Source organism: Triturus cristatus, chromosome 4_2 (assembly GCF_964204655.1).
Source record: "Triturus cristatus chromosome 4_2, aTriCri1.1, whole genome shotgun sequence".
NCBI classification, from domain to species: domain Eukaryota; kingdom Metazoa; phylum Chordata; class Amphibia; order Caudata; family Salamandridae; genus Triturus; species Triturus cristatus.
The window spans coordinates 50967415-50980024 of record NC_140586.1 but is presented as its reverse complement, the minus strand read 5'-3'; the positions used below and the strand labels follow the sequence as shown (position 1 = coordinate 50980024).

At 47.7% G+C, this 12610-nt stretch overlaps 1 protein-coding gene across 2 annotated transcripts in view; it reads left to right on the top strand.

The window, feature by feature from the left end:
* TRIP10 (thyroid hormone receptor interactor 10) overlaps positions 1 to 12610 on the top strand; it is a 173762-nt gene that overhangs the window by 107887 nt on the left and 53265 nt on the right. For both annotated transcript variants that reach the window (XM_085600427.1, XM_085600426.1), the window contains exons 6-7: positions 4795 to 4899; positions 6610 to 6738. In XM_085600427.1, the coding sequence (XP_085456553.1) occupies positions 4795 to 4899; positions 6610 to 6738 (234 nt within the window). The remainder of the gene's footprint in view (positions 1 to 4794; positions 4900 to 6609; positions 6739 to 12610) is intronic.

The window sequence follows — 12610 nt, the reverse complement described above, 5'->3', positions numbered from 1 at the left end:
TCCCCTCCTTGTATTCCACTTCCTTCTCCTTCTCCTCCTCCTCTTCCTAACTTGATTATTACACCATTAAATTCACCAACAAGGCCTATTACACCTGACCCACAGGATGAAGGGGATGGGAATGAGGATCAGGACACTGACGCTTGGGAAGATTACCACACAGATCCAAATGCAGATAATGACCCTGATTTGTATCTCTCCAGACCTTCCCCACCTGATGACAACATTGGTTATCTGGTGCTCCTTCACAGGGCTGCTCATTATCACGGGGTAGAACTTCATAAAGAGCCTTTAGAAGAGGATTTCCTCTTTGAGACACTTTCTCCCTCACACAGAACTACTCATACCTTGCCAATGCTGAAAGGCATGTTAAAACACACCGACGAGGTCTTTAAGGATCCTGTAAGGGCAAGAATAATCACACCTAGTGTGGATAAAAAATACAAATCCGCTCCTACCGATCCTATTTATATCAAAGGTCAGCTGCCCTTAGACTCTCTTGTAGTCTCCAACGCACGTTAACTCTCAAGCCACAGGAGAGACCCCTCCTTCTGACAATGAATCAAAGCTTTTTGATGCCTCAGGCAAAAGAGTAGCTTCATGGGCAGCAAACAACTGGTGCATTGCCAACGCCCAGGCGCTGCTAGTTCGTTATGGCAGGGTTAGTTACGATGAGCTAGAAAAACTCATGCAACACTTGCCTGACCAAAATAAATCTAAGGCTAATGACCTTATTCAGGAAGGTAAACTCATTACCAACACCTCCATTAAATGTGCACTAGACGCAGCAGACACAGCATCTCGTGCAATTAACACCAGTATACTATTACACAGACACTCTTGGCTCAGAATCTCTGGATTTAAGCCAGAGGTACAAACATCCATACTTAACCAACCCTTTGACAAGGAGCATCTTTTCGACCCAGCTGTTGATACCTTGCTGGAAAAGATGAAAAAAGACCCTGAGTTCGCAAAGTCCATGGGGGCTTTACAGTTACCTACCAGTATAGGTTCTTTTCGCTCATTTTACAGGGGTGGCTCAAAAACTGTGTCCACTGAGAATGCCTCCACCTTTTACAAGGGCAACAACCACTCCCCCTCGTCCAGAGGTTATTCTAGAGGAGGTTATCGAGGAAACAACGGTAGGGGAAGAGGTAGAGGTAATTCCACCTGCACTTCCCCCGCAAACAAACAGTGACTTCCCTCCGCTACCCCGATCATTCCACTCCTGCCGGGGAACGTCTCTCCCAATTCCTACATGTCTGGAATTCAATCAACTCAGATAAGTGGGTGCTACAAATTATCCAATATGGTTACTGCCTGGAGCCTACAAGCACTCCCCCAAATATTCTTCCAAGAGCACATGCAATGTCACCGGAACATCTCACCCTCTTAAAACAAGAGGTTCTATCTCTGTTAGAAAAACATGCTACATATATAGAGCCTGTCCCATTCATATATCCAGGGACTGGGGTATACTCCCTGTATTTCTTAATTCCCAAAAAGGACGGCTCTCTTAGGCCTATACTAGACCTCAGACAGCTGATCTGTATATACAGTCGGGCCACTTCCACATGGTCACACTCCAACAGGTGCTCCCACTACTTCAGCAAGGCGACTTTCTATCCACTCTAGACTTAAAGGATGCCTATTTCCATATTCCCATTCACCCTGCTCACAGAAAATATCTCAGGTTTGTGGTGGACGGACAACATTACCAGTTCAAAGTTCTCCCATTCGGAGTAACTACAGCACCCAGAGTTTTTAGCAAGTGCCTGGCAGTAGTTGCAGCTCATCTAAGAAGACAGCACGGTCATGTCTTCCCTTACCTAGATGACTGGCTGATAAAAGTGAGATCACAACAAAGCTACCTACAGCCCACTCAAAGGACAGTCCAACTGCTTCACAACCTGGGGTTCTCTGTAAACCTCACCAAGTCTCACCTCCAACCATCCAACACACAAGTGTTTCTAGGAGCCACAATAGACACTGACAAAGCTCTAGCGTACCCCAACCCAGTCAGGATTCGCAACATGCAAGCTCTAATATCACAGTTTTGGCCTCAATACTCAGTACCAGCCCATGCAATTGATCGGAATGATGGCTTCTTGCATTTTAATCATTCCCTATGCAAGACTTCAAATGCGTCCCCTACAGGAATGCTTAGCACGTCAGTGGAACCCGGCTCAAGGTCAGTTATCAGATGTGGTGTTGCTAGATGGCTGTACTCATCTCTCTGCAGTGGTGAAACATACAAACCCTTTCCAAGAGGAGGCCAATTCTCGATCCGGTTACACAGATAGTGCTAACTGCAGACACATCCCTCACTGGTTGGGGAGCACATCTGGGAAAACATACCATTCAGGGCATGTAGACTCTGCAACAAAAACAACTCCACATAAACCATCTCGAACTGCTAGCAATTTTTCTAGCATTGAAAGCTTTTCAACTTCATCTAGTAGGCAAAGCTGTCCTGGTTCGCACAGACAACATGACAGCGATGTACTACATACAAAAGCAAGGGGGGACGCACTCTCTCCAGCTCTCACAGCTGGCACAGAGCCTCTGGAGATGGGCCATACCTCAAAAAATATATCTCCTTGCAGAACATCTTCCAGGAGTAGACAACCAAGTTGCAGATCTGCTCAGTCGTCAACGACAGCAGATACAGGAATGGGAACTTCACCCTTAAGTTCTCAGAGATAGATCTGTTCGCCACCCACGGAAACGCAAAATGCCCAAACTTTGCATCCAGGCATCCACACCCATTGTCCAAAGGCAATGCACTATGGATGAATTGGTCAGGGATATTTGCTTACGCTTTTCCACCTCTCCCACTCATTCCATAAGTGGTTCGGAAACTCAAACATCACTCCCTGATGCTTATCCTAGTTGCTCCCACATGGGCCTGACAACCCTGGTTCACAAATCTGTTGTAGCTATCAGTAGTTCCCCACCAAAACGACACCTCTCCCCAAGTGTCTTACTCAGATTCATGGAGAGAAAAGGCATCCAGATCCCAATCAGCTCAACCTTGCGGTTTGGCACCTCAAATCCTAGAGTTTGGCTACCTTAATCTTCTGCCAGAGTGTATGAATGTTATCAAAGAGGCTAGACGCCCTACCACAAGAGCATGCTACGCAGCAAAGTGGAAGAGGTTTGGCGTTTATTGTAACAACAATCAGATCGATCCACTAGATGCTTCCATACAAGACATAATTTGTTATCCATTACACCTACAATGTTCTAATTTAGCGTACACATCCATACGCTTACATCTCGCTGCAGTAGCTGCATATCTGCAAAATAGACAGCACCTGTCTCTTTTTAGAGTGCCCGCTATTAAAGCTTTTATGGAAGGACTTAAAAGACTCATTCCTCCCAGACTTCCACCTTCTCCAGTGTGGAATCACAACATAGCCCTTACAAGACTCATGGGTCCACCATTTGAGCAGTTGCACAAATGTGAAATACAATCCCTCACCTGGAAGGTAGCCTTCCTTATAGCCGTCACTTCTCTAAGAAGAGTCTATGAGCTTCAGGCACTAACCATAGAAGAACCATTTTTGCAAATACATCAAAGCAAAGTGGTTCTTAGAACTAACCCCAAATTCTTACCTAAAGTCATCTCTGCCTTTCATATCAACCAATCTGTTGAGTTGCCTGTGTTCTTCCCTCAACCAGATTCAGTGGCAGAACGTGCCCTTCACACATTAGATGTTAAGAGAGCATTACTATACTACATAGAAAGAACAAAACCTTTTAGGATAACCAAACTCTTTGTTGCTTTTGCTCCACCACATAAAGGCAATCCCATATCAAAATCAGGCATTGAAAGGTGGATAGTTAAGCGTATTCAAATATGCTACATCAAAGCTAAACGCAGTTTACCAATTCCCCCTAGAGCGCACTCTACACTCAAACTAGGGGCTTCTATGGCATTCTTAGCAAACCTACTCATAGATGACCTCTACAAAGCTGCAACATGGTCTACACCACACACATTCACAAAACATTATTCTGCGGATGTGTTAGCAAAACAACAAGCTAGTGTGGGCCAGGCAGTTTTATGAAGACTTTCAAACCACTGCAACAGCTACAGGTTAGCCACCGCTTCAAAAATAACTGCTTTATAGTCTTTGCTAGAGCATATGATCTACAGCTCATATGCCTTGAATGAAAAATGCTACTTACCCAGTATGCATCTGTTCTTGGCATATACAGCTGTAGAGTCATATGCGCCCACTCGCCTCCCCGGGTACCTTTTACCTGTTGCACTGATATCTTACTTGGATACAATTTACATGGATCTCTCCCTTTATTACTTTACTAACTTCATCATCACCCTTTATGGCAAAACAATCTAAGGATGGAGTCGATGGCCATGCGCACTATCACTGAAAGGAGAAGTCCCCTACCTCGTAACTACAAGACTTCTTCGAACAAAAACAAAGTGCAGACATCCGGACCCAACACCAGATGGCGATCTACGCTAAAGCATATGACTCTACAGCTCTATATGCCAAGAACAGATGCATACTGGGTAAGTAGCATTTTCCTTCTTCAGGGCACTAAATCCTAACCAAATCATAGTCTTCTTCCATATTTTAGCACATCTTTCCAGTATTTTAAATGTTACATCCCCTGTGGAGACTGATGTGATTAGGACTTAGGGCCCTGAAGAAGTTAGGTTATGTTTGGTATATAGCAAAGTGCTAGTGGGCTTGCAGTGTTGCAATATAGTTTTGAGCATCCATCCATAGGGTGCCAGAGTAAACCTCCTCTCTTCCACAGAGCAAACGAAAGTTTGAGCGAGACTGCCGGGAGGCGGAAAAGGCCGTGCTGCTGGCTGAAAGACTCGATCAAGACCTTAACGCAACCAAAGCCGATGTGGAGAAGGTGAGGTCTGTTCACTGTCCTTAGGTCTCTCTTCCCTGCCCTTTAGTACTTTCACCTGCTAAAAAGATCTAGTGCATCCCTGGGACAGCAGGACAACGCCTTAGGTTACACACAGCTCACAAGTAACTCTGAGACAGTTATACCTCAGGTACCTAGAGCTAGGGTATGCCTAGTACAGCTGGGTTATTCATAAGGTTACCAAAAACTCATAAGGATCCCTTTGATAGAAGGGCTGGTCCTCTCATTACAGAGACCTTACAAGCCACCTTTGACAGCAGCACTACACATCAGGTTCAAGAGATTGTGCATGCATCCTTAAGATAACCAGAATAGTTCCCTGGTTACAGAGCTCTCACAAGCATCCCTGAAAAAGGAACGGTTCACCTAGAGTAGCACCGATCTCACCAGTGTCCCTGGTAAAACAGAGCTTTACCTTGGGTAACACTGATCGCTTGGGCACATATCAGCCAATATGTCCCTTTTATGTTATACAGATCTCATAGGCGAAAACCTCAGACATCAGACTTGGGTATTAGACAAAAGGGCCGTACCCCCCATTTAAATACATATCACGATATTATGCCTCAGACACCATATGCTTGCTTTCAGTTAGACCTTGCAGGCTCACTAATTGGACAGCAAAGACATCCCATCAGGTTACACAGATGTCACAGGCTCGGATGTTGAATACAGGAATAGCCCTCCAGTTACAAAAGTCACACAGTCTCAGAAAACAAATCTAATTGTGTAGGTGCGAGGTCTTGCAGCTTAGGCTTCATGCAGTGCTATTCCTCGCTTTAATCAGAACTTCCAGGCCCCAACAGCAGAGATAGTTATTCAGTTACACAGTGGTTACAGGCTCAGCCACTGGACATCAGTGATCCCTCTGAATACCCAGGTTTCACATCCTCTCCATTCACCCAAGGGATGGATGCAGGATACTGGCTTGTCACAGCCCGTGGCATCCCACAGGTCTCACCTCTCTTACATCTTACATACAGGTATAGGTGCAGTATATATCTCGCTGCTAGTCCCAGGTGTGACCCATGTCTCACAACCTTTCTCTGTATCGTGAAGGTGCACGGTATCACTCTCTTCTTTGCTAGTACCCATTGATGCCTCTTGTTTCCCCTCTCTCCTCTTTGTCTGATATTGCGTTTACAAGATAGCCTTTTGTGCTGTACTCCTTGAGACCCATGTTTTGCCGCCCTCCTTTTTAGGTCTCGCCTGACCCAGCGCATGCGCTGGTCTGGCGAGACTTATTGAGAGGGCTCCAAAAAGTGCTACCAGGCCAGCCTAGAGCTACAGTGTATGTGCACGGGCGCGCGCGCCACGCTTTACCGCGATTACTTTCACTTTCGCGGCCGCTTTGATGTTTGATCGTGATCGCGATTGCGATCACTTTCACTTTCGCGGCCGCAGGGCCGCTTTGCATAGCCAATAGGTCTCGCTTTTGGCACCTTATAAGTATTTAGTTATGCAACTGTTGCATGGCTAAACACCTATAAGGTCCCAAAGGCGAGACCTATTGGCTATGCCAATGCTTGTTAACAAGGTATGATTAGGTACTGCTCTGTCTTGTACTGTTCTCACGGACACTCCATGTCTTACCTCTCCTTTCATATACCCCAGGAATCGATGCAGGGAATCGCTTTGTTCTACGGTAGTCACCGTGGACTCTCACTTCACCTCTTCCTTCTCTTCCTCTAGGCGCGGGTGCTCTCTCACCAGCGGATGCAGATGGCAGAAGAAAGTAAGAACGAGTATGCCTTGTACTTGCAGAAATACAATCAGGACCAAGGACACTTCTACTTCTCTGACATGCCGCAGATCTTCAGCGTAAGTCAGCAAATTACTGATGCCTTCAGACTGAGGGTGAAACTTTACTTTGTAGCTGGTGAGGTCTGGATAATTGCCAGCAGAAGATGCTCAGACAAGTGGCCCTAGTTTATAGACCCTATTGCCTCTAGTACTTGATGGGCTTATGAGATTGGCACAGGGATATAGATCTTGTTTGTCCCCGTTACTGGGTGGTCTCTTATGACTATTAGAGCGTATAAGTTCTGTCCCCCTGACTACACCATTGAGATATATATATATATATATATATATATATATATATATCGGTTGACGAATCCTCGCGAAATTTTCAAAACTAATGGGGCGCTCCGCTCAGCTCCTACAATGAAAGTCTCGGGGTGATTCGTCAAGCGGGGGCTGAGAAAAATGGGGGGTCCCAAAATGCGTTTTCCCCATGCATTTTCCCATAGGACCTTTAGTCGAAGGTACAGCCCGAACGGCTGAACAGATTTACTTGAAATTTGGCAAAGAGGTAGTCCTCAGGTCAGGCATGTGCCTTTTGCATATATGGAGTCAATCTGTTCAGTATTTCCTGAGACAATTGCAGTTAAAAGTACATAAATATCTATAGCCGCGCACCCTAACGTGCGCGAGCGTAATTCTGATCGGTGGTTACATGTCAGTCAACGTTCGAATCGGTCGAAATCAGGAAGTGTCGTCCGCCATTTTGTTTGTTTAGGGTGCAACAGTGAAAAAGAGAGGTGGCGAACGTGAAAAGGGGGCAGGGTAGAGAGTTCCTGACCCCCTAGCTTTTGTCAAGGGGTCCCTAAAGGACCCCGAAGGGTGAAGTGAAAAAAACATTTTTTTTTTTTTTAAATAGCGCACAGTGAAAAACCTTAAAAAAAAATATATATAATAATACATACATAACTTAGCATTTAAAAAAACGTACAAATTCACTTAAAAAACCATAGGTTTCACACATGTTATAGTTAGGTGGACATTTCACTCGTAAAAAACCAATGAAATTCACCCGTTATAGTTAGTTCAGATAACTATAACTCGCGCGACCGCCACTCTATCACAAGGATGATGTCATCAGTGATGTCATGAGTGATGCCACTGACCATGTCATGAGTGATGTAATATGTGACGTCATGAGCAGAGGATTGCAGGCGCGCGAGTTATAGTTATCTCAACTAACTATAACGGGGGAATTTCATTAGTTTTTTACGAGTGAAATGTCCACCTAACTATAACGTGTGAAATCTATGGTTTTTTAAGTGAATATAGATCTAGATAGATATATATCGAGAGAGAGAGATAGCTGAAATATGTTGGCAACTCTCTTTTTCTCTGCTAATACTTTTTCTGTTACTCTCCAACTCTCCCTTTCTCTCACTCCATCTTTCTCTCTCTTTATTAATCATTTTCTCCATTTCACTCATCAACACTAATTCTTTCTCTCAACCACTCCCTTTATCTCTTTCTCACTCTTATTAGCGATCCTCAGTGCAAACCCTGTTGGCATGATTCCTATTACACATTGTGGGAACTCAGATTTTTGCCGATGTTCTTACTGTATGGTCGCAGGAGTTCTTTCTCCCTCCATGACAGCCTTTGCCATCACGGAAGAGTATTATTTCAGATTTGGTTGCTTAGAGGTTTAGATTCCCCAATTCATGCATAAAACAATAGGACTGTTTTGCTAAACTGTGGCTAATGGCTCAGTTGTTGTCCTGTATCTGATGGGGATGTTCGACACTTGTCAATCACTTGATTTCTGCAACTCAAATGTGTCCAATTAAAACCAGGGGAACAACCCTGAATTTTATTGAATACTTTACACAAGATAGATGTTTCAGCACATGACCCATCTCTCTGCTAAAACTGAGCTCTGATGTGGAGTCTCACACGGTGCTGCATTACCATTTATTACTTTAGTCATTAGATGCCTTTGTTTACTTTTACAGTTATCATGTAAATCATTCGAGAGGTGATACCATGAACATCATCTGGCTCTGCACCATTTCTTAGTCAAAGCATGAGTGGTGGGTTGGTTGTTTGATAGGTAGGCTGTCACAAATTAAATCCTTCAAAGTCACAGCTGGTGGTGAACGGTAACTCAAGGACTTAGATTTTAGATTGTAATGCCTTAGCTCATTGACTACTTCCCTTCTACCATCACACTTTTATAGAATCCGCCCTGAACTCATGCCCTAAATTGTAGACACAGGAATGTTTCCCATCTTATTGCTCTGTAGAAGATCATCCTTTTTTTAGAGCAAGATCAGAAAATTCAAACTACATTTGCAGCGGTAGCTTTATGACTGAACTGAGGTAATGGGATTTTTGTGGCCTTCTTGTTTAGGCTCACTCTGTGGCTTCGGAGTGCTGTTGCAAGGCAGGGTATGTGAATTCTCAGAGGCTTCTGTTGCACCTATCCTGCATGGTATTAAGTGGCTCTTCATTCTCTGCATGGGCTCTCGTGCCCTATTTGGCCACTGCTCATGTTTTCTTCGTTAAAAAATCCCAACTCATTGCCTTTTCCAGCACTTAATGACCCTCCTCAGCATATCTAATTAAGGATCTTTGCTCCTGCTGGTGCACATTGGTGACCGTTCATTTTCAGCCAAAGACTAAACGCTGCGGAAAGCAGCATCCTCTTCACAAAACTACACTTATGGTTTGATCTCATACGTTCACAATTGTAAAATCTACCCGTGCACTGAAAAAAGTCCATCCAGTACTGCTCTTGGTCAATTGTTGATGTCTCTTGTCAGTGCCAAATTCCAGGTGACTGCTGTGCTGTATAAGTTTCAAACATAACTTCTGCTCTCTTCATTTAAGAAATCTGATTGGGCCAGTTGTGTTTAAACAAAAATATACCTAACCTCTGTACACCCACACTGTAGATAGAGATTGCGTTAGTGGGGGCGCTAGAGAGCGCGCTGCAAAATGGCCGCACTTCTGTGAGGCTCTGCCACACCAAGCCGTCATCCGCCAAATATCTGCTGCATGTACTGGCCTGTATGCCTGCCCGACGACAGAGGGGCTTTCTCCCTGCTTGCTGCTTCTGCCAATGGTGATTGCGGGCCGGAGAGGGCTCCATAGCGGGTTGAAAATACACTGACCTTGCTTTGCTGTCGGCCGAAGGAAGATGGCGGCTGCCGGGTCGCGGTAGGCCGAGCTGTTGCTGGAGGCCGGGGAGCGGCGGCTGCTACACGTCTCCCCCTTGCCATTGGGGGATTGGTGCCCGAGGCGACTCCAGCTGGTGTGCGGCTACATTGGAGGGAGTGCGGCTGGATACCCCCTGCGCGGCCGTCGTCCAACTAAGGCGGAGAGAGGAGCGGTGGTGCCTGGGGGACGGCTGGACGCAGGTCCTTATCGGCGGAGGCGGCCCCCCTGCGGTGAAGCGGAGCGTCGCTGGATCTGCTGTGCGCCCGTCGGCGCCAGTTGCGGTGAGTGGGTTCGGGGCCTGGCGGAGCTCTGTGCTGCGGAGGCGGGATCGGGCCTGCAGCCGGGCCGCCGCCCGCGAGCTGCGGCTGGTGCGGGGGGTGGGCGCTCGCAATGCTCCTGCTGAGAGAGTCTGAGGCGCGAACTGCTGCTGGGCCTGCTACACGGCGGTCATCTGTGGTCCTTTGAGGCGCTGCCGCGGACCGCTGGCCAGGCCGCCTGCTCTTCCCTGCTGTAACGGGGCGGTGAGCCACCCGCCTCGACCTTTGGTGCGCTGTCGCTGGAGGCACCGTTGATCTTGACATCTGCAGGGCGCCTCATATTCACATCTCCTGGACTGGGGTGCGCGTAGCCTCCCCTCTGCTCCCTCTCAGTGCTGCCTGGTCGCAACTCTGGAGAGCTCTTGCCGGGGCAGCGAGAGCTCTGGTGGTCCTCCTTTTTGAATTCCAATACTGGCCTGGGGCGCTGCTTGAAGCCCACTGAGTGAACCACTTCTGAGGCCTGGGGTGCACTATCTTCTCTCTTCCTTGCTACCTCCCGCGCTTGACTCTCCTGCTGCCATAACCTCGGTGGACTATTGCTGGTGACGCGGGGGAGCCACTGGCCTCTAGGATACATTATTGTGGAGGCTAGTCGCGGAGATCAGTGCCAGTTGCATATTGCTCTGAGAGCACGTGGGGCTTTATATGTGCATTGCTAGTTGACTTGCTTTCCCCAACTGCAGCGCCTCTCTGCCTTGGAAGGTGTGGATTCAGGTCTGCCGGACCAATCGGGGTTCGTGACGGAGCGATCCAGTACTCATAATCTGCGTACACTCTTCTCCACCTTGCATTACTTTGAGCCTGACTTTCAGGCGGTGGCCGTACTACTCGATGCGGCCAAGGCCTTCTATTCATTACAGTGGTCATTTATGTTTACTTTGCTGGAAAGGATGGCCTTCCCCCCTTTCTTTCTGAAGTGGCTCCGGGTGCTGTACAAAGAGCCCGTCGCCACATTTCGAGTAAATGGGTGGGTGTCCTCATTGTTTCCTATCGGAGGGGGCACGAGGCAGGGCTGCCCGCTGTCTCCCATCCTTTTCGCCCTGGCACTGGAGCCCCTCGCATGCAAACTGCGGCAGCGGCATGCCGCAGCTGCACTGCGGTTTCGACAATGGCCTTTGATACTCTCTCTCTACGCAGATGACATGCTGTTATATGTCAGAGAGCCCGAGTTACACCTATCTGCGCTGCTCCGGGAATATGTCCAATTTGAGCGCTTCTCTGACCTGGGGATCAATTGGTCTAAGTCGGTGGTGTTCCCCCTAACCGCGTTCACCAAAGAGGTGGATTTGGATTTTCAACTGGCGTGGACCACTGACCCAGTGAAGTATCTGGGCGTTTGGGTGCACAGGGATCCTGCCATCGTGATCTCTGAAAACTACAGACGTACAGTGTCTTGCATCACTGAGCAGGTTGCCAGATGGACCCACCTGCCCCTCTCCCTGGCGGATAGGATTGCGGTGATAAAAATGGCCTTTCTGCCTAAACTTCTGTACTTCTTTATTAACATCCCTATCAAGCTGAACGTTGCGTCTTCCGCACCCTCCAGTCTGTGTTGCTTACGTTTGTGTGGGGAGGTAGGAAGCCAAGGTGTCGATGGGATTTATTGGTGCAGCCCTTCGAACGCGGAGGGTTTGAGGCACCTGATCTTCGCCTTTACTATCTGTGTGCCCAGGCGCAGTTCGCGCATTACTGGCATTTCCCTCCGCGGTATCAGCCACATGTGGCTATAGAGGTGGACGCGGTGCTGTTTGTGCCGCTGCAGGGGGAGACACTTTCGGGGGGGTCGGGCGGCCCACGGACCGAGATCAACCCTACGCAGTACACGGCATGGGCCTGGCGCATGCTTGTGACAAGAGCTGAACTCTCTTATTTGTACGCACCATCATTGCCGTTGCTCTCCCACCCTGATATATCGGCGGCTCGGGAGGCGTCTGCCCGGCGAGAATTGGCTGCGGCTGGCATACACCGGCTGGGTGATTTATATGTGAAGGGTAGATTTAAAACGTATGGGGAGGCGCAGAGTGGCCCTGAGCGGGGCTTTATGTTTAACTTCACATATGTTCGGGTTCGCCAGGCTATCGGCGCGGCGTATCCGGGTTACCCTGCTGAACCTACCACTTTGAGCACTCTGCAGGTGCTGCTGACGGGAGCGAGCCGAAAGAAATTAGTTACTCGACTTTATAATGCCTCTCAGCGCGAGGGTGATATTGGGGTACACCCCTCCTGCTCGCGTTGGCAGGCGGCGCTGGGTGCTCCTGTCGCACTGGAGGTGTGGACCGCGTGTTGCCGGCTTACTAGCCGACTTACGGCCAATTGTAATCTCCGAATTATACACTTTAAGTTCCTGCAGCAGGTATATTATTCCCCTTTGCAGCTATACATATATGGTCTCAAGGAAACTTCCAATAGTGTGA